This window comes from Lagopus muta, chromosome 9, assembly GCF_023343835.1.
Source record: "Lagopus muta isolate bLagMut1 chromosome 9, bLagMut1 primary, whole genome shotgun sequence".
NCBI lineage: Eukaryota > Metazoa > Chordata > Aves > Galliformes > Phasianidae > Lagopus > Lagopus muta.
Genome location: NC_064441.1, coordinates 16,053,547 through 16,076,897, shown reverse-complemented (window position 1 = coordinate 16,076,897; position 23,351 = coordinate 16,053,547). Strand labels below are relative to the sequence as shown.

At 39.4% G+C, this 23,351-nt stretch overlaps 1 protein-coding gene across 5 annotated transcripts in view; it reads right to left on the bottom strand.

Annotated features, from left to right (window-relative positions):
- The window catches only part of PAX3 (paired box 3), a 63,936-nt gene continuing 40,585 nt past the window's right edge, over nucleotides 1–23,351 (bottom strand). For 4 of the 5 annotated variants that reach the window (XM_048955194.1, XM_048955196.1, XM_048955195.1 and 1 more), the window contains exons 6-9: nucleotides 15,598–15,763; nucleotides 14,258–14,472; nucleotides 2,033–2,279; nucleotides 1–1,519 (exon numbers count right to left, since the gene is read on the bottom strand). In XM_048955194.1, the coding sequence (XP_048811151.1) occupies nucleotides 1,485–1,519; nucleotides 2,033–2,279; nucleotides 14,258–14,472; nucleotides 15,598–15,763 (663 nt within the window). In that variant the 3' untranslated portion in view covers nucleotides 1–1,484. Of the gene's footprint in view, nucleotides 1,520–2,032; nucleotides 2,280–11,004; nucleotides 11,101–14,257; nucleotides 14,473–15,597; nucleotides 15,764–23,351 lie in introns of those variants that run through there. The other variant, XM_048955199.1, reaches the window with a different exon arrangement.

Sequence of the window (23,351 nt, the reverse complement as noted above, 5' to 3'; positions counted from 1 at the left end):
CATCAGTGCTTTGCAAGGCTTCATAACTGTTTATTCATTATAAATAGTAAATATTTACTGAACTTTTTACATGAAAGACGTTTGTTTTTTGTTTTTGTTGTTTTGTTCGTTTTGTTTTTTTTTTACAACATGTTGTTGGTAGAGGCTGCAACACAAAGATTTCATTTTTCCCTCTCCCTTAAGACCAATGTGCGAACTAACCTCTGTACTGAATCTAGTCTAATGCTCTACTTCATTGTCCTTAACACTAAAAGGAATGTATTTGTGTTCTGCCTCTCTCTTTGTTCAAAGAATAGAGAGAAATAAATAACACCGCCTTCCATCTTCCTGTTCCTCTCAACACCACAAAACACAAATTTATTGACATTCTAAAATGTCACAATGCAAACTTCTTGTAAACCTTGGTTCCTATAATTAATTTCTATATTGGATATCACTGTATAATTTAAACAACTGTGTTATGTACAGGCCCATCTCTGTTCATGTCCTGTACATCACTAAAAAATGTAAACGTAATCATTTTTCATTACTGTTTCCTGAAAATGACCTTTAAATCATGATTAACAAGCTGGATTTTAGCTGTCCAGCACACTGCAACATTTCTGTATTTGATCATTAGGAATTATGCACTGCAAAAATAAAAGTACCTGCAAAAATATAGTTCTGATTCTATCTATATGACTTTGGATGATTCCAAAGTTTGTGTGAGGTACACAGTATTGCACATTGCTAGGCAGTTGTGAAAAAATCAGTCACGTCGATTTTTTTCCTCCATGTTTCTTCAAAAAGGTACAATGGACCAGGAAAACTCCACATAAAAAGATAGAATGTATTTTCCATGTTACATGAGATCTTGTCTCTTGGTAAAGCAAAACTTGTGACATTTATTGACAACATGATTACAGAAGCATAGTAAGATTACCAGTAAGTTGTTCTGGAAGTCTTTTGCATTTATCCTAGCTTCCCAAGGTCTGTGACATTTCCTCTTGATGACAATTTCCAGTGTGTAACGAAAGAGGTTCTGCTGCCCATGCTTCAGAAACTGGGCAGCTTTAACTGAAGTTTAACTGAAGTTAGACTGAAGTCAGCACTGGATGCCAGATGAGTCAGAGTATGCAGAGCTCAACTGCTAAATTTCAGAATGTTCCATTTGTCCCAATCAATGCATATTAATTTCAACCAAAAAAAAGGAATGTTTTGCCAGGCAGCAATATTAAATTCTGCTCTGTTTTGTATACCCACTCATAATGAACTATGTCGCATTTATTTATTCATTATTGCTTTTGGCCTTTGTCTTCTCTATAGCTTTGTTCAGTCTTCAAAAGTTTACTAAAAGCTTTGAGTGGAGAGAACAGAACAAGCCTACTTCTCTCACTGGGACTGCCCCAGTTTAGACTGCAGTGTGTTGAGAAGATCCCTGGTATCCAAGCTCTGGAGCGAGACCGGAAAACAACACCAGCTTTAACTTGAAGTGGACAGTTCATTTATGCAATATCTGGCTTCAGATAATGAAAGGCACCTGCAAAAAAAAACAAAAGAAGCTTTTTAAGTCATGCTGTGACAACCTCACAGCATGGGGCCATGCCAACTACAGGTTGACATTGTCATATTTAATATTGAGATATCAAAGGAAAGGGACTAATATTTTTATTCCTGGGACAAGTTTGACAAAACTCTACGTATCTGGGATTATATACTGTAATGATTCTTGAGCTGACCTCATTAAGAACATGTGTTTCTAATAATGGAATGCCAGTGGTTATTTCGATTTGGACAGCCCTTATGTTTTACCTAATGGCAATCAGGTTTCATGTCTCAACAATTAATAACATCAAGATGTTGTTGACATCACTTAAGAAAATAATTATGCAGCAGAAATCTTGCTCAAACAATCAGCTATCTCACCACTGCACTCCACTTGATTTTGGAGAGTAGTAGCAGTCAGCCATTAGTATCTATTCCTGCAACTTTCTTTGTTACAGACAAACAAATACATACAACTGATAAATGATGATTGCATCGCAGTACTCACTTTGTCCATATTGCCCATACTGGTAGCCCGTGACAGGGTCCATGCTGTAGCCGGTGGTGCTGTAGGTTGGTGGGCAGTAGGACTGGGATGTAGGCAGGCTGTCTAAACTCTTCATGTGGTCTAGCCGCTGACTGCAGCTGGCTGAGACAGTGGTGGTGGGCTCCAGACCTCCAGTCAGAGGGGACAGGGCATAATCAGTTTGGGGCTGGTGAGGCACACCGCCATGGTTAGTCAAGAGTCCCATTACCTAAAATAAAAGGTAGAATAATTGAGTAAAAACACATGGAAGACTGTATCGTTGTAGGAGCTGTAGGAGTCCGCAAGTCTTTCATTGATTTCCTAAAACAGGTAGACTTGGCATTCAATCTACGCTTAGCTAACTAATACAAAGAGCAGAAAAAGCTGTATTACCCATCAAAATAAAAACGGATGACTAGGAACCCACAAAAAGGGCAAAGAAGGAAAAGTAATGTCAGAAACTATTGTGATCTTTGTCTGTCTGATCTTGTGCCCCAACCAGGATTTCTGCAGATGTTTATTCCTTGGGAACTCAACCATAATGGAATAAGAAACAGATAGTGACTCTTCACCTATGCAGTTCTGCATGGTCTAGCAACGCAAAAAAGCTATGAACAAGTTTACATACTTTTTTATTTTAATCTAAGATCAGCAGCCTCAAAATGAAATTAATTTGGAGCGAATCACAGCAATACCATTGACAGAAGTACCAAAGATCCCAGCACCAAGAACATATGAACGTAAATATGTGGGGAAGAGGCAGAGCAGCCCTGACTCCTGTCACTGGATACACTGCGTGCCAGTCTGAAGATCCGAAATGCAAAAAAGTGCTGCTCATTATACCAGTTCTCAACTTCATCCTGAGTTAGAGGAGACAACAGAAATGGTCTGGCTGTCCAGACTGACCTCAAGTCAGCTGCGCTGTGACTCCCTTAATAAGCTGCCCATACAGAGCTATAAAATCGACAACTGAATTGAGATTAAATGGAAAGAGCTAACTGGAGAATACGTGCGTGTCTCTACAAAGGCTCAGCCCTCTAAGGTGTAATTTCCAGTAGAAAAGCACAAAAGATTTCAAAAGCACCTTGGTTTTGAACAGGAGTCAAGGAAGCTGCAGTGCTAAGTTCTAGGTTTACAAACAGCAACTCACATTATAGGCTGGTGCGTATTTGCATTCCCAGCACATTTTGCAAGTAAGTTCTGTTGAGAGAATTGCTTGCTTCTGCTGGACAAAGTTGCACTTCAAAGCTTGAGAAACAATTTGTAGGTTAAGATGGAGAGGCAATGTTCTGCCAAAACAACATAACCTATAATTTTAAGTTGGTCTTCCTCCAAAAAAGCATTACAAATATCTGACACACACTTTCTGATAATCATTTTGCTTCACTGTACTTATTCTGACCTACCAAAAATTATTAAATTTGCAGTCTGTTTTGTGAAGAATAAAGCCATGCTCATAGAAATAGATCTGGTTCCTAAAGTTTTGGTGTCCCTTTTCAAATTGTATTTATTTTCCATTGCAACAGAAGAGGGATTTTTGTTGCAGAGAGCTCATAGTCCCAGCTCAGCAAGCTCTGAATTATTTGCTTTTAATCAATAAAAGAAACAAGCCCCAGGGATCACAATTAGAGAGTAGGAAGGAAGACAAATCCAGGTCTTGCATGTCTAATAAGGAAAAGAGTAAAAGGCATAAGCAGAGGACTTCAAAAAGTAACGCCCAGATGCCTGCATCACACATATAAATGATGTCTTGAGATGCACTCGGCACACCTCACTGTGAAATCCTAGCACTGAAGTTAAAAACACCAAGAACTTGGATTTGGGTACAGAATGTTATATATATATATTTATATATATTTATATTTAATTCAAATCACTTTTTCAAGTCACAAAAACCTGTTAAAAGAATTTGAGATTAATATGATGCAATTTAAAAATCCTTTGAATGACCAGAGATTAAGAAATCATCATATAGAAAGGCAACCTGAGTGGTATTTTGTCACCAAAAAAAACACCCACTAAAAGCTGAGATTACTGGACTCCCAACTTTTCCTCCTCAAACTGAATTCTGGAAAGTATTACAGATTTTCAAGATTATTTTAGTAAGTTCTGCTGTTTTAGGAAATACACATATTTTTCTTGCACTGTTGGAAAGGGACATGGTTGTGAAAATGTAGCTTGTTTAACGAACGGACATTGCATCAGCAGCATACAATGTTAGATACATTATACTTTCTATGAACATCGGTTATATTAATATTCATCTTTTAAAATCAAGGTTGTGAACTTAAAAGAATAAGAAATTCCACCCCAAAAACCCCACATATCTTAACATAAATGTTTATGTTAAAAATTACTGCTGTGAAAAATATTTACTTTGGCGCAAGCATCATGGTTTTGACTACAGTTTTAAACATGCATGGTTTATCAGAAATCTGAAATAAGTGCACAGCCCTTTCCATTCCTGTGTAGCACCTATGAAATCCCAATATTTACAGCATTTTACCATGTTCTGTTCCAAGTTCAAGAGCAGGGAGAACAACCTGAGCTTGTGTTGCCCTCACAGCCCCGCTGGAGTCCTGATGCCACTCCTCTGCACTGGAGCTCTCACATCACATACCATCTCTACCAGGAGTTTTATGATGGATTGCTAAGTTGGGCAAATAGCTATTTTGCCAACTACACACTCTAAGTAACTTAGGTCTTTTCTGTTTAATATTTTCAACAGAACAGAGCCCAAAACAATTTTTTTTTTTTTAAATTAACCAGAAAATTGTACAAGCCTTTAAACATCCTTTATAAGATGTTCCTAATAGACAGTCTGGAGAAGAACTGGCACAGCACCCTGTCTTTGAGGTGGGGAAAACTGGGATAACCATCTTCGTAGAAATGTCTTCTTCAGAAGCCTTAGGAATCATGCTGTAGTTGATTAGTATCTAAATAATTAGATTTTTGGTTATGTCTGTTTTGAAAGCTACAAGGGAAGTAGCCTTAGGGCAGAAGTCTTTCATATGGTATGTGCCATGACCTTATCACCCATACAAGAAGTTACAGGAAGGGCATGGCTGACTTTCACCTAATCAATTAGATAGCCATCAATGGGCCGCGTCTGCAAGATGCTCAGCACCTTCAGCTTAGTAGCATACAAAAGACACAGGAAGGTCTGGGTTTTGCAACACAGATCTTCTGCTAGCATTAAACAGTATAATACTAAATAAGTAAACAGATCTGATCTTTTTTCATTAACCATTGCGAAACATTTATTCAGTCCACATGCCATTAAAATTACCGGAAAATGTGCACTTGCCTCTGAATTAATTGGGGAAAATTGAAGTAGTAATTGTCACCCTCACCAATCTGGATCTCAAAGAAATTAAAAGAAGAAAAATCAAGGGCAGATCTAACATTGAGAACCAAATGCTGCTGTAATTGTTCCATTTATTTTGGAAAATAACTCCTATGAAAGCAAAAATTCAGGCTGGTTTACATCACATGTTTTGTTTTCCTTAGAAGCAAAAAATGTTGATCTGTAGCCTTTGAGTTTACACAATAAAAGACAGCGTATATAATTAATAAAGTTATTTGTGTATTCTGTTAGCAGAAAATGAAGGTGTATTTAGGAATATCAAAAAGGACACTATGAATGGTAACAAGTCAACTCTACAAAAGTTTTCATGGAGCACATCCCAAACATCCGAAACATTCATTGGAACAAGTCTCTAGCTGTTGGAGTTGACACAGCATCACTGGGTAAAGTTATGATCCAGGAGGAAGAGAAATCGAGTGATGAAAGCTTCAATGCCACGTACACAACATCTGCTCCACGATCAGCTGGTAGAAAATACTTCTATCATTAACGAAATAAAGTCCGTTAAAGTGAGAAAAGCTCATTCCATTTAAATGAAGCACTATGCCCATTAATGTGGTTGATATTTAAGGATGTAGGACCTACCATAAGCACAATAAAATTCTCATATGTTTTAATTCATTTACGCATGCCTGCATTTAATATGCTTTGTGACCATGTCTGCAATTAATATGATTTATGAGAAAAGAACATGTGCAGTATTTTTTGGGTACAGTGATACATTTTTTCCCCCTCCTGTGAATGAAAGATTTAATGAAACAGCTCAAGGAAAATTGTTGGCAGTTAACGTATTAAGTTGAACTGACAGAATCACGAGTAAACTTTAGTGGAGTTAATGATATCCTCTTATCTGACCCTGACACATTTGCAGCATGTAATTTACAGAAGCTCTGTCCAGGGAATCTTGACAAATGCTCCTAACGATGTCAGGGCAATGTTCCATTCTAATGTAAAACAGATGTGGGTCAGATACCCTCATTCATCACAAACACTGCAAATTTCAAACTCCTTCTGAGATGAATGGCATTACCTGCTGTTAACTCTTTTCACTGCAGAAAAATCTCTCACAAACAAAATACTGCACTGTAAAGCACATAAAAATGTTAGCCCTAATGCACTATAATGGCAGATTTTAGTAGATTGTATAAAATTAACTAGCTACATGGATCTATACCTATAGGATCACAGAGCTGCATTTCTGACTCATTTCTTAAGCATGAATATTTCTGCTGGATATGTGAAGAAACCCAAGAGTAAGAATTCTGTGCCAACTGGCAAGCACTTGGAACCAAACACTTGGTTAATAAAAATAGGAGCAAATATATCAACTTTGAAGATCCGATGATCTGACCTTCTGTGTACTTGAATCAAATGAGGCCTCATACTGATTTCACACCACTAGACATCAGTGGTAGCTGCACTGAAATCAGAGAAGGTGCAGTGGTGTTACCATTTAGGACAACTGAGAGGATAACTTGATCCTACAAGAATTATATTTTTAACTACAGGAGATTACTGATGTCCACAACATTACCCCCGTTTGTCTGTAAACTAGTGCCTATTTTCAGGCACTAGATCGTGGACTCACAGGACTAGGTAATTCTATCAAAATAATTAAGAGAAATTCTCTAGATCTTGTTGCATGGAGAAGCTTCAAAAATGTTAAGACTGAAAAGGCAAAATAGAAGGCCCAAAGATGAATATATATTCAATTTTCTATCATATATTATTTATATATTTTTAATGTAGTGAAGTATAAATACTTAGTATCTCAAAATTGTTAGGCAGTCTTAGGGACTGTAGGTACTGGCTTGTGAGTTTAGATTGTTCAATACGGCGATATTACTTAGAGTTGTTCATAGCATAGGGTTAGATTTTCCTTTCCCTGTAAACTCTTCTCTCACCTACTGCTCAACCCAAAACACAACAGACACAATCCAGCCATCATCAGAAAGACTGGAGGCAGCTGGACTCACACAGGCCTTCCCTTCACGACTAGAACACACAGTTCTGCTTTCTGGAAGCTAGACAAACAAAAAACATTTTGTTTTCCTTTTCTTTTAAACTCAAACACTAGTTAATTTTGTCACTGTCAGAAGGCCTGGGGATGTGATCTGTGAAGCTTTTACAGCAAGATTCTCACAGAACTCCGTTTGGCCCTATTACAGCTATTACATGGTCTTACACGGCTGGATCAACCAAGGGGAAGTTGCTACAAAATTCCTGCCAAATAGTTAAAAGAAATATTATCCATAAATGTAAAAAAGATGACAAACAAACATTGCTGAAGTAATCCAACCTGTAAGGAAGGGCTTATTCATGAAGCTTCCATTAGTGTCTATGCCAGGGCCCTAATGCCAGGTTTAAACCATCACCAGGACAAACACAAACATTTTGCTATTTTGACTAGGCAGGACTGAGCCTCTTAGCATTCTGACTCAGCACTCAGTCTTTCTTTTACAAGGAAATGATTACTGTCACTGATATCCTGGCAAAAATGAACCAAAAAATCAGGCAGTTCTCTTGAGGGGTTGGAAATTTTGAAGCAAACTGAGCCCTACACATTTGAAGACAGAGGCATTGCTTCCTAGAGCAACTTTGCTATGGATTAAATTTTGCTCTTTCTGATCCCCACTGCAATACAGGCTTTTCACCGAATCACACTGTCATATTTTTAGTATCCTCCTTTGGAAATCTAAAATACAGAACATAGTTAAGTGATAGTTAAGTGATTACTCATAACAAAGCCCTCATTCATGTACCAGCCATTAACTGAATAAATATGCAAGTACTTACATTCCTGTAGACATTTTTATTCTGTAAATTCATTAAAGAATTAAAAGTTCACCAATGCATGCAAGTCACATGAAGAAGTAAGTCATACTTTCTCTTAAGTGGTTCAAATTTAAAGTCTGTGTGCAGCAAATGCAAAACACTACTTTAAGAGCTGCAGTGCAGTTAAACAGTCATCTTGTGTACATTGTAAGTGGTACAAATTATTGTGGAAACAGCTGAGTCAGTCTTGTGGGAATTCTAAAACTTTCAATATCACAGAGTGCAAAATAAGGCTTATTTTGTTTCTTGTGATGTCTGTTAAAAAAAAAAAAAAAAGATGTGAAATTACCACAGATTTGTTCAAAAATTTTGAAATTATTATATATCAGGAAAATGCTTTATGCTAAAACATTTTTGTTTGTGTTTTAAACTCCGAGGCAAATAAACAGACTGTGTTTGTTTTAAATGGGAGTTGTTAGGGGTAGGAAAAACTCAGGCTTCATTTTTGAAAGAGATTTTTTACCTGAAGTGGATTCATCATGGAACAGCAGCCAGGTGTAAGAGCAGAGAAACACCTAGCAGTCACAATCATAAACTGCTTCAAAACCTATTAATTTAAGAACTGTCAAAGCTTCTGGATAAGCATTATCTTCTTACAGCGCCTACACAAAGGCACCTTCAGAAAGAAAACCTCGAACACTGAACTCTAAATCTGCTGCAGTTTGACGGCTGTAGTGTGGAAAATAAACCGTGATCAAAAATCACAGTACTTACTGATAAGTTTCACACATACTGTGTTCCTTTACTCTTACATTTTCAGCAGAGTGCAGAGTTCTGTTGCTGTTTTCCCTTCCCTGCCCCTTCAGATTTCTGAGCAGGAAGAACAGACCTGTTTTGGAAGGCTGCATTCTGCCCTTGAAAACGTTCTGGCAAGGGGAAGGTGAGATTGGAAAAACGCCCAGGGAAGGAAGCTGTGCTGGACATTGGAAATGTAAGGTCACCAGTTTACTGTTGTAGTTATACTAATAAGTATAATTTATGCATATAATGAATATGTTTATATATTCTATATTCATAATTACAATATTTACAAAGTGATGTTATTATTTTTGCAAGGTAACAATTACGGAACTATTGAATCTCATATGTTGATCTCATATTCCAGAAATAGAAATAATCCCATTGACTGAACTTTTTCATTCTTTCATCTAATCTTAAATTTATTGTTACTAAAAATAAAATAAAATTGCTCTCATTAAAATTGTATCACGTGAATTAAGTTTCTTCCCCACAAAGAAATCCCTGACCTGTTCTTGTTCATTAAGTAAAGAGTTCTTAAAGCCAACACCACGGTGACAAACATCACGAGTTCTGATTGGTAAGGAACGTAGAACTAAAAAACATGTTTTCAGCTGCATAGTAAGTAGAAGATGTTGCAAAAGGCATAATGAATTAACACCTGTTTTTTCTTCCTGCCCTGTTAATAAGGAAATTCAAGTTAATTCTTTAACAGAACGTTCTCTATAGCAGAGTTAACAGGACAGCATGAATATATCTAACTGATTCGACAGCTGCCGCCAGGTCTGCACCTCAGGTTAATGAAAACCAATGCTCACAAAGACTAACCCGGTTACCTAGGATCTATCTCATCAGGAGAAGTTACAGGTTCATTCTTAAACTCAGGCAGTGAAATGTTTTGACAGTACAAGAAAGAAACCCTGAAACAGCTGCCGATTTTACTACTGTTCACAGAAACGCTTGGAATTTTCTTATCAAGATTAGTCTTGAGCTCCAGGTAATTGCATGAGAACTGCAAAGTATTTTCAAAAATACTGTGATCTTCTGCACATTCAACATTCCATCTTCTTTCCATTTAGAAAATACAGTCTTTAAAGCTACTAGTTAGGCTCAGTTATAGATAAAGACAATAAAGGAAAAAGTAGAGCTTAGAAGTTTTCTAGAGGGCAAGGAGGAAAAGAAAATCTCATGTCCAGCAGGGCACAGGTTGCACACATTTGTTCTTTCTCTGTTAAAAATTTACCTAAAAGGTAACCGCAGAAAGCAAGTAGCCTCATGGGCAGCAATGTGAGCACAGTGTTGCTGCTCACTCTGAACCTAAGAGCAGCCAGAAACAGCACGCTTCCAAACCTGCAAACTGTGTAGGGCAAACTGTGCTGCTTTGACATTAATAAAAAGCACATGACAAGGTCAAGGGATGCCCATGTACACCGGAAAAGACCTTTTCCTTGTCTTAAATGAAGCAGTTCAAAATATTGAAATCCTGTCTTAAAAACAATCTGCTCTCTTGTAAGGCCAAACACCTGCAGCTCTTGCAAGACAAATGTTATGGCAGTCCGTCTTCTGCTTTACAGCCAGAGAACCAGGGGTGATTGTTAATGTCAGACTCAGAAAGTGCTATGGCAGTTCAGAGGCACGCTCAGCTCCTGTACACACACATTCACCTACAGATATGCTGCTCCCTAACAATTCCGAGTTAACCAATTTTTGTTAAAAGAAAATGCACTGAGCAACTGGAACCTAATTTGAAAAGGAAATACAATATCCCCAGAAATGTATGCGTGAAAGCCAAGAAGCTGCATAATAGGCATAGAAAACATAAAAAATATGTGATTTACATATATTACACACTAATAATCTCTGTTCTGCCATTATATTTATAGAGCGCTGGCTGAGAAGGAGTGCTTGTGGCTTGGTTGTTTCTCTATTTGATACAAACAAGGACACTCCTAGCTATCAGTTCCCCAAGACATCCATCACTAGTTTATTCCCACAGAAGCCTATCTTCGACAGGTCTGCAGGCCAGGTTCTCACCACAGCCAGGTGGTAGCAAGGAAACCAGATGCACAGTGAGAGCCATCCATCATCCAGAGGAGATCTGCAGATCCTGCTGCAATGTAATAAAGGGCTGAATGTTAACCAGGTGGGACCCTTCCTATTCTCTCATTCTTATGAACAAGAATACCGTTTTATTTCCCAGTAAACTACCGTCCTGCAAGACAGCTACATTAAGTTCTGCTTCTTAAAACTGAGCAAGATGTACAATCCTCTAACTTCCAAGTTCATGGCTGAAGTGATAAAAATAAAGTTACAGCACCCCAGTCATTTCCCCTTTTCTTCTGTGCTTCACCTAATGCTTGCCTTGAACAACATGTCAGTCCATTATGCCCAAGAACAAAGTTAGAAAGGAAACATCCCACGCAGCAAATAAAGCATCCCCAGAGGTCTGCATGTCAGACCCTCAATTGGAACAAACTGAAGTTGAAGGGAAGAGGAGGTTTAAGTCTGGTAAGACTTGAATCCTATGAATCTTAATATTAGATTTTGTTCTGCACATTCTGAGGGTTTTATTTTTTACTCACAAAAGATGATTTGGGTTCAGACAAAGGCCCCACCTTCTCCCTCCCACTGAAGTCGCTGTAAATTCACTCATCCACAGTATATCCAAAGTGCTTTTCTGAGAGTCACACCGATGGGTGGAAACATGATTTAATTGCTCACATACCCAGACTTACTGTGGTCAAAAATCCACCAGCTAGCAAAAAGATCCTTTCTCTAAATCTAAATTCCACACACACGGAGGGCTCTGCAACGTGCCCACTCAGCAGCAAAATTCCTGTTTCTTTCTTAATAAAATCACCAGCGCAGAACTGGCTTTAAACTTCCTGGCTACACTCAGACACCTGTGGTGCACAGGTCTCAAGGAAGCCCAGCAAGGGGATCCTCTGGGACCCCCCAAAACCAATTGAAACACATCTTACACTCAGTAGCATAGCACTGATGTGATCAATGTCTTGGGCTCATCCTTCAGGTGTAAAGCACAATCATTGTTTCTCTAGAATCACAGTTGTTTCACATAATGAACAGTTTTATGCAACAAAGAAGGCAGAATAGTTGCAGAGACACAAACCCTGGGTATGTCATTTAATCCCAAGGTGTCTCTGTTATCACTTAGGCCCCAAAACTGTTTCAGAGGTACTATTGGTAACAATACGTGAGTATTTTAGGGCTGCTTTTTTGTTTGTTTGTTTGCTGTAAGGTGATGGAAAGATATTTATCAGCCAGTCAGGTTCATCATTCCATTGTCAAGAAGCTGTTTAACATCTAAGTGAATATAAGTGATCACCTGTGGACATTCAGTGATGAACACATAGCATCAATTTCTGAATGATCTGCCTCCTTCTAAACTTGTTGGTAAAGGTGCAGAATAAAGACTGCAGCTCTAAAGACCAGGACAGAAAAAGTTTTAGAGCAGAAAATTAAAAAACAGCAGAAGTTTCATAGCATAAAGACAGAGCTGGGTGTAAAGAAGCCCAGCAACTGATTAAAAGGAGTCTAATCTGCTCCAGAATCTCCTTTTGATTATATCAAACCTCAAATCAGCAAGACTTTGGGGGGGGAGGAAGCCTGGCCTCACTGTTTTGTTCCACTTTGCCCAGACATCACAAGATTTCTTTACTGTTGTGCTCAACTTCTGTGTCACAGACAATAAAAGCTTTGTGAAAGAAAAAAAAGATCACATTTTCCATAGCCAGAACCAACATACATTTAAACTGACACTAACAACTACCTTTGATGGATTAACGCTCAATCCTAGAAGATATTTATATCCAAACTGTGGAAGCCTTGAACACTATGAAACCAACCATTTTTAAAAAGTCGTGGCTTTTGTTGAAGATTGCATTTAGAAATGGGAATTCTTTAGAGCAAAATCCATTCAAGTCTTGTTGGAAGTACATCCGTTTGTTTTTTCTGTTGGTATTTTTTTCTCGAGGTTTCAAGCCATAAAGTTTTGTACTCCACTCTATGCTATAGGAATCTGTGAAACTTAATTACATTTACTGTTACAAAAAAGGGTTTATGAACTTTTGCCTTTGGGCAAAAATGTTTATTTCATTGCCTTTGTTATTCATTCTTTTCAACTCCAGTGCCTTTGAACTTTTCAGCTGCACAGAGTTATCACCGTTGCACAGGAACCAGGAACTGTACTCCCAAGATGCAAACCACAAGTTGAAGAAAACGAAGGAGGCAAAGATATACGAGTCGTTATTTTGGCCACCCTTTGTGCCATTAAAATCTCATTTTCTGCCTATTAGAATGCCCTCTCCCTGCTTAGGCAGTGGTGATAGTCGGTGATTAGTGTGTAATTGAGTATAATTGTCTTTTCACTTTTCATTTGTGTCATTCTGAGCTTCTCTCTGTTTTTCTAACCACTTCGAGGAAAAAAGGGTGGAAAGCAGATAAAGCCGTTAAAACTCTCACTTTCAGCCCTGAAGAGATTCCTGATTGTAATTATAGATTGCATCCTCTTTGTGACTTCTCAGAATTTAGTGGACATCTCTTTCCGAGCACCTGGGCAAAGCTCTAGCTAATAAAATAAACTACCGTCTATTCAAGTTTAACTAATAATGTCAGCTTCAGACAGATGCCTCATGTAGGAAAATTTAACCAACCTTCTGACACTCAATTATCAAGGCAATTTATTAACGTGATTTCCTAAGAAGAGCTCATGCAAATTAGAAAAACAATTACGGCAGTCATGCATTTATACATTGCCGAAGAGCAGTAATGCTCCTAATTTATGTATTTATAACTCGATTATAGCTCATCTCAAAGTGCAGGGCTCAGCCCTCACAGCTCTCCTAGCACCACTAGCAGTTTCCCCGTAGTGTCTGCTACAACCTTTGTGAGGTTATCTTAAAGAGATTTTATTCACACAAAAGCTACAAGACCTACTTTCTGTACCTAGCACTGGTTCTTCAGGAAAACAGCAGTACCTTACCAATGCCTAACAACTGAATATAAACACAAACCCTGTAGGATTACTTTATAAATCACTTGAAATTAAATATAAGCTATGACTCTTGATTCAGCCAGTAGGAAGAAAAAAATAAAAAAAGAAGGAAACTAGCAAACTGAAATCATGTGGCTTATATAAAGAATACATTATGGTTTAAATTTGGCAATTCATTATACTGTGGCCTGAGGGAATAGACTCTTTGGTTCTGGTATACAGCAAATCCTCTGTCTGAAAACACAGGACTGACCTGAGGTGAAAGGCCATTGCCAATGGCAGGGTTCATGGGATTTGAGGGCCCGGACGGAGGCACAAAGCTGTCTGTATAGCTGGAAAATCCATGCCTGGTGCTGGGTAGGCAATAGGCAGAGCTGCTCTCTGGGTTTGAAGGGAGGCTGCTTTGGTGTACAGTGCTTGGAGGGAGAGGCTGAGGTCTATGGACTGTACTGCTTGGATCAGACACGGCTGGAAGGAAAAGAAACACGTTGATCATTTCCCTCCTCTTTTGCTAGGTAATAAGTTCATTATGTGAAGCTCAATTTGATATCATTTCATCAGAACCTGCATGGAAGTACTGATTAAATAGAATAGTAAGCCTTCAACATTGCTAGATATCTAGCTGGCCAGTAAAATTACATAAAAATTCCATGAAATCGTCATTATTAAATAGACCATAAAAGCCAAAACAGACTCACAGTTTTCAGACAATTCTCAGCAAGTGCATTGCTTAGAATTGACACCACAAAATTATATATAACATATGAAAAAATATATTTTAGATGAATGTATTTTAGTATATAATAATACATAAGCACGTACACACATATAAGCTTACATATAAAAGAAAAGCTTAATTTGTTTAGAAGACAGGCTTCTCCTTTCTGGTCACAGCACAGTTTCACTACAAATCACAGCAGAATTTCTAACAAAGGATGGGAAAAGTCCTGGGCTTTCAAAAATTCCATTACCTACATAATCTGGCAACAACATTCAACAGCAGATAGCATAAAAATCTCACAGAGAGATCAAGGAGAATATGGTAACTTGGTTTATACAATCTCTCCTGTAAGGATTTTCCTTAACAGCAAAATCTAGTAAAGACCAGATTTAAAGATCTGTTTCCCTTGCTCCAGTCTACCAATATTCACAGAATTTCTGGTAAGGTTATGACAAATTTTTACCATGCTGAAACTTGCTACTATCCGATGCAAAACAATGGTCTGAATAGCTGATTATTTCCACTGGGAAAAGCTAGGAGTACTTACTGAAGTTTCAGTGCATCGCCATCAAAAGCAACAAAGAGGACAGGACACAACTGCTGCTCTTTCACACCACACCTCTGCAATGCATGAGGCTATTATTTCTCTGAAGACAGTACCCTTCACATGGAACCAGCTCTTTCTTGCAGCAAAACAAATTAGAATCCTTACATACTTTAAATAAGCAGACTTGCAAGGTCATCACCGAGTCAGTCCCTAAAGTAGCCAGTGTCCTTTTTTCTACATTTTGAGAAGAAACTGCTTCTGCAGTAGATGAACACACGAAGCCCCCAGAAGCACTCTCTAGCCAAGTACCTGTTTGCTACTGTACCTTGCGGTATGGAGGTGGGCTGATAGGACGGCTCAGAGAGCTGGTATGTCGGCAGAGTCGGCATGGCGCTGGGTGGAAACCCTCCTGGGATCAGGTGGTTAAAAGCCATCAGTTGGTTGGCTCCTGCCTGCTTCCTCCATCTAGCACGGCGGTTGCTGAACCAGACCTACAAATGATTTAATTAGGCATGTTTGATTTCTGTACATTTAATAAAGGTGCATCGGAAATAATAGCATCATATTTAAAATGCAATCGGCGCCTCAGAAGAGAGCAAGAGAAGATGTGCATTGGGCACATTTGCTGTCAGCTCAGAGCTCCTAGACGCTCAAAGAGTCACACACTTGGCACACACTTTCATGGTTCAACAGACAGGAAGCAGGAATCCCAAAGCCCAGTTTCCTCTCAACTATGGCTTCCTGAGAAAGAAGCTGACTAATGTTTTCAAGCTTTAGTGCCTTTAATAGCTATTAATGACTGTCCTTACTGCCAGATTTAACGAGAAAGGGAAAACATCTCTCCATTTGATCTGAGTGCCAGCCAAACTATTTGGTCTGAATTGTTTTGTTTTTGCATTCAAATTGCTGACAAGTCAGCAGCATCCCTTGAAGCACTGTTGGAAGGTGCTTATATTTATATGCTGGAATTTTATATTGCCCTAATTATCAACAGAACTTTAAGCTTTTAATTTGAAAAACAAAAGCTCCGCATATAAAGGAACAAAGCCCACCCAACAAGTTTTCATGTATTCCCATATGTACAAAACATCTCTCAATAAACTCAACATTAGCACTAGATCAGAATTTCAGTACTAGATCAGTATTTCAGAACTAACCACACTGAAATCTGTTCCCAGGACAGGGAATCAAGCAGATGGGTTTTGAATTAGTGGAAAAATTCAGCTATAAATCTGCTTTCTACCAACAAGTGATTCCTTCACACCATTCTCAGCTCATGCTCTAAGTTTTCCAAGCCTTCGATGGCTCTTATTACCTACAAGAAAGGGGGAGACAAGATCTCACTGACACAGACAATAAGATCTGCAGCATGTAGGTTAATACTGGTATCAGTGGTGACTACATGTCACAAGTCTGAAGGGCAGGCAGGCACAGCAGGGGTGCCCAGACATGGCATGCATCACCGCTGCCTTGCTACAAGTTTAGAGTATCTGCCAGGTTAAACCTCTTCCAAGAGCAGGACAACTGCAGGAGAGAAAGGCTTTTACATACTGTAAACAAGCAGACATATTATTGCTCATAACTGTAGACAGTGAAGCAGCTGCAGCTGATCAGTTAGAAAAGAATGAGCTAAGGTCTCACACAGTATGTCTGCAGAGCCTGTAGGCAGTGCAGCATGAAGGGCAGGAGGCACACTAGCTGCTGAACCTCGACTAGAAGTATTTGTAACAGTTAGTGAGGTCTCAGATCTGTCACCCTTCCAGTGAACAGCCCACACCAACTTACGAATCAGCCATCACAGACTACATTTCCAGGTGTAACATTACAGGCCATAAGCTGCCTTTATATGAGGGCGTAGAACATTTTGAACTCCCTTGCTCACATTTCAGCCTGAATTTCGTATTCCTCAGACATCTTCCATACGCTTATGCCCTTCAGAGCCCACAGATCTCACATTCCTATTGCAGTGTCCTTTGAAGATGACCAAAAAGAAAGAAAGGGCAAAATACTCTGAAGAGGGAGAAAGGGGCTCTCTGAAGAGCCAAAGTGCACTTAGGAAGGATAATGGAGGTCACAGAGGGAGTGGGGAACAGTGAACACACACAGTAATTAGCCCACCCAGGTCATTAACTGTTGTTTTCTCCATGACACTCTCCCTTCTTCAGGTCAAGAGGGTTATCTGGTGATCTTCAAACACTTTGGGAACCTTGCTGAACACCACTGTGTGGTTTTCATTGAGAAAAAGGGGCAATGAGATTTTATTTCCTCTACAGACGAGGGTCTGTCTTCTGGCTCTAGATCTTTCTTAAAAACTGAGTCAAATCTAAAACTGGAACTCAGCAGCAGCATTAATGCCAAGTGTTACGCTTTTATTTACAGATTATAGGTCTTGCCTACATTTAGCTCATTTTATAGACAAGTGCTTTCCCAGAACCACAGAGGTGCACCGGCCATCACAGGCAGGGATGTGCTCGGCAGCACCCACAGGGCCCTGGCAGCCCTCAGTGAGCACATGCAGGAGCTCTGCTGCCAGCCCAGCCACCATGGGGCTGCTTTACCATTGCTGGGCCGACCAAAGTGACTACACAAAACACTCGAAACAGCAGAGCGAGTTTCTGCCAAACAATCCTCTGCAGAACACGGCTATGGGAGTCTGTCCCACACAGAGAACCTGCCTCAGGACTTCAGCCCTTTTGGGAACACCAAGGACTCATTGCCACAATAACCACGTGCGCTTTCTGCTACCCAGTGATAGATAAGCACAAAAACATCTTAGCTGCAAGCACCAGGGGCATCATCCATGTATGTCCTTGTTTTCCTTTGATTTTAATGGGCTTTGCATCCATCTTGGTAAAAGCAAAAGGGATTTGTCATAAAAATGACCATAAGTATGGCTCCAACAGTTACCATCACACACTTTCACAAGTGAACTCACTGAAACTCTGATTTCTGGGTGTTTAACAAAACGATTTTTATTGCCTAGCAAGGCCCAGCCCTTCTGACATGATGGCCAGTGTCTGAAACATGGTGGGTCTGACCTAGCCTATAAAGTAGAGATGTGGTTTGCCACTGTGTTTAACTCCTACTTCACACCAAGTAACTGCAGACCAAGTAACTGTGAGATGGAACACAAAGAGGAAACAGCCTAACAGTAAGAAGAAAAAGGAACATGAAGAAAGTGAAATGGGAGAGTTTAAAAGTTGAAAATGAAATTAATAAAGTCAGGACCAAGGGACTCTAAGCCAAATAATTCAAACATTTATGTTTTACGAAATATTTGTTAAAATGAGTGACATGGCAAACTTTATGCAGAAGCAGTTATACACTTTGTAGGTTAAGTGAAATTATACCTTTTTAAAATCATGCTATTCTACTTAGACTACATACAGCTGCCTTAATTTATTCTGAAAGTCCAGGAAAAAAATTAAACACCACCTATGAAAAATCCGCATGCATCGTTGCCTCTATTTAAAGAAATCTTGAAAAATTTTGCCAATATTAAGACAAGGCAAAAATAATTACCACAACCCATTGTGTATGCTGGAAAGCGTACTGCAAATACCCAGGGAAATGCTTTATTTTGTTTGCTCATTTCCAGCGTCATTGAAACACATTTCCACTCAGTAAATTTCATCAGAATTACAAAATCCCCATGTTATGAAGTGGACTTTTCAAATCTAGCAGATTCCCCACAGCATACTGTTCTTCTGCAGCCTCACTTCTGAGCACCTTTGTGCTGCAGTCACCACGAACACGCTAAATTCCCTCATGGAAGCAAAGCAATAGATATTAGAGTTTTTGCCTTTCAGAGACTCAAAACACAGCATTCTTACACCAACAGACCCACGTCAGAAGAAATTTGACCCGCCTGTGCTGGGGCCTTAGCTCTAAATTAGGTCAGCATTGTGCTTGGTGTTGTGCAAACACGTGCACGGGCAGAGGAAAGGCAGCCTGCTGGGTGACCCCAGCACCCAAAGCCAGGCCGTGCTCGTAGCCAAGGCACGTTCATGTTGGTGAGACTTTGGCTCCCAGCTTCAGTGTCACTTTCAGAGTTGGAATGTAAATTACTCTGACTATTTGGAAACAAAGTTTAACCACAGAGTCTGGCTAAAATTTATATCACTGAAGGCCTTGAAAATAGAACTGAAGAAGAGTGAGAGTACAGTGAAAAAAAAAAAAAAAAAAAAAAAAAAAGGTGTAATTTTGTAATTTAAAGGAAGTAAGCATTGGAGACCTAATTTTTCACACATCTGGAACTGGACTGACAAAAAAGAAATCACTGCAATATAAAATATTAAATAAGTATAATATAATTTTGTATGTGTATATATATATATATATATTGCAGTCCTGTTGAATGGATAATGAATGAAACCTAATAAGTTTCTCCCATTTCTTCTTTCTTACATTCAGATCCTGCTTTTTATTATCATTTTTCCTTTAAGTAGTTTGCAAGCAACCATGCCAGCATCTTACTTTGTTGATCTCAACAGGGTAGTCCTTAAGAGATGCATTTATTCACTTGGGAACATAGCAGTGTAATCAGCCCTGACATCTCAACAGCCTGATCACAAACACAGAGTGCTCTATGTGCTTTTAAGGGAAAAACATCTCCAAACCACCAGCACAAAACATCTGAGATGTGAATTCTGCAGGAAACTCGTGGATATTTTGTTAAAACGCAGTCCTGACCATTGCAAACATAAGTGCCAAAAGCATGCAAAGTCAAAAGACTGAGGAATTGTTTGCGGCACTTCGCATTTCAGCCAAAGTGCAATTTTCCCCCATTTGCCTCCTGATATTTTCCACATACCTGCCTCCTTGCCATATTCCCACCTCTTCCTTCCTCCAAAAAGCAAAAACAAACAAACAAAAAAACGAAGGGAATGAGGCCTTCCAACCGCCTCTCAACGTGATCCAACATACTCAACTCTCACACATTACTCTGCCTCAGTCCCGCACGGCTGCTTTTCAAACACCGCAGCTGAGTGCTGTTCAGTAGTGTTGACTAATAAGCACAATAAACTGTGTAGTTTTAAATCAGAACACCACTAATTTGAGCACACAGGCAGTAGGGACCAAAAAAAGAGAATCAAAAATCACATCCTTTCTTCTCTTTTATATTTATAAATGTCTTTTGGGGCCTGCATGTGTTTGCTGTTGGCTGATTTATCTAATGGAATTCCTGCTTTACCTCGGGAAAAGAAAAATAATACTGCAATTGCAAGGTTATCTACTGCAAGAATGCACACAGCATTTTCTTTCTGTATCCTGTATGTGATGCAAGAAGGACAGCCTCAAAAAGAAGCACTATAAATTTTCCGCAAACCACATCAGGAAGATGTGTAAAGATCTGCTGAGAGGTCTTAAATGTTTCTGAATCCATCCCACATTCCTTTCCCCCATCTCCCCTTAGGACCATGCAGCTGGAGCATGAGCTCAAACCATTCCAGAGGGGCTGAGTGCAAATAAAGATTTTTTTTGGCGCAGGTTCCTCCTCGCCTGATTTCCCAGTGAATGCTTCCCACTGTTTGCTACTGAGAAGAGAATACTAAAGCTAAGATATTGGACTTCAGATCTTTCAAATCACACCAGCAGCTTAAGAGTCATCACTGCTTCTCTCCCCTTTGCCTCCCTCCTCTATCTTCTCCAAACATTCTCTTCCTTTCCACACGTTCCTTTCCACAGTGAACAGAAAAAAAAGCCAACATGCAATCACATCTCTAAAATAGTAAAATATTCCTACAGTTTTTCTTCTGGCTGCACAAGACCTGGGCCGTTAGAACTTCTATTTACTGAAGCCGTGATGAGGTTTTTACAAAAGCTTACCACAGGGTTGACATGAGAATGTACATTCCCATCCCCAGCCTATAGATTGAGGCCCCATGCTGCTGCCAAATTCACCCAGTTCATCCAGCACTGAAAATAAGCCTGGTGTGGGAATCCAGAAGTGGCCAGAGGAGACACTACCCACTTCATTCCTTATGTGTTGTTTGTTACAGAAACCGTAACTGTGCTTCTCTGAAGCTCAGAAGGAGCCTTTGATCTTTATCTACAGTGGGGAAAATTTCACTCTTGGAATTAGCCCCCAGGTTGATTCAGTAAGTATAGGCCAGAGACCTGAAGAGTCTACACTGCAACTTCATGATGGCTTAGTGAGTTTCTACTGGAAGTTTATGAGTTCAATTCAAAGTATGGAAAGCTGTAACTTCATAGTAAAGAGGATTTTTTTTTTTTTTTTACTTTTTTTTTCTTTTTTCTTTTTTTAAGGGTTACTCTTCTTGTTTTAAGGGTTACTCTAGGCCTTGGGGACTTGACTCAAGTTTCTGAGCGATATACGTTGAATGCACAACACCAACCAACTTTTCCCTTCCTGATGCATCTAATGTGCAGAAAAGAGCCGGGTGCCCTTGGAAGCGGGAGCAGAGGCTGTCCTGTTTCCACTTGCCATCTGGGCTCAGACACGAGGGAAAGACTCCCAGGGTCCTGGAGCACAAAGGCACTGGAGGAGGAATTCTAGGGAGTATTTTCACTTCTTTTTATATGCAGTGCTTAAGTACTCGTGATAATTACAGTTATACATCTTGTGATTCGTGCAACATGGAGCTTGTTTCAACATTTCTTACCCCAAAAGCCTTTCCTGTCCCACAATTTAAATACACAAATAACATTAACAGTGTAAAGTCTGTTTTCAGTTGCTTGTAGCTTTCAAAAAATTCCCCTTAGGGGCTGAAACATTCTAAATTTGATCTCAACCCAGAGGTGGCTTTCCCCACCCCCCTCCAACCAGCCTGCTTGGAAACACGTGCCTGGCCACCCTTCAGCAGCAAGAAAGTGAGAAAAAAGACAGTTTGGAGGTTAAAGACTCTTCTTTCCATGAGTGTTCAGAGCTCACCCCTTAGGAATAGAGGGAAAGAGGATGCACGGGAGTGGCAGAGAAAAAGCAAAACATGGAGGGACTGAAAGAAAAGCTCATACGTTCTGTTGTAATCAGTTAAGCATTAATTAGTTAACATCCTAAACAACGTAAAACAACTCTATGAGATTTGTTACTATAGAAAATCCCATTAGAAAATCTCAACAGAAAATAATAATGTTCGAATCTCACCCAAATTTGGGCTGCAAAGAGTACATTACACTCTTCTACAAAATATTTAATGAAGTAGCAGTCAAAGAGATCTTTGTGTATATATCCACATAAGACTTTGTATCTCTGATCTCTGTCATACTCTTACCAAAAAAGAAATGTGACTAAGAGAGCTTGAATGCTGCATCTGTATGGCTCTCCAGCCCTCTCAGGCTCAAGTCTCTTAGGGTTATTTCCTTTCACAGGTCTTCTTTTATTTCATGCCCATCATAGGTGGCTATTTTAAGGGGCTGTAGAGAGGTGCTGAATGCTGATAAGGAAAATCCTGTATCCCTTAATCCACTACTAAAACACTCTGCCAGCCCTTCAAGGGTACCAGACAGATGGAGTGCACTACGAAACTACCCACAGGCTGGCTACTTCAACCCCGGCTCATCTCTAAGCCAGAAAGGTTTTGTTCTGGTGTTTCAATCATTGATTGACTGGAAACTTTCTTCCATGCTGGGTTAGGCAAAATATCCATATGTTAGAGGTACTGGGGAATTTGTGTGGCTATAGATCATAGGAGTGGTGTGAGACAAGATGCGTCTCAAGGGAACCAAGGAAGCCATAAGGAATGTAAAAAGTCACAGGGTTAAAGCCACATTAAGACAGCTGTTATGTTAATGAGAGTTCTGCTTTTCTTCTAGCTGTGGGTCATTGATTTAGAAAAACACGAACAAGGTCTTTTTCATTTTATCGTATCTTTCCACTGAAGCTAACATAAACCATCATATCCTACCATCAAGTTTGTCTTGCTAAGGGGACGTATATAGGAAGCTATCTTTATTATGCTTGTGCGTGGATGATTTCCAGGGCTTGATTTGGTCTTACCTGACTCAAGTTTAGATACAAAGCTGTTTTGTAAGCATTGTACCTAATAAACATTTTAAGAAGAGAGTCATGCACCACTGAGTTTGCCCTCCAGACAAATTCATCCATACATCCGATTT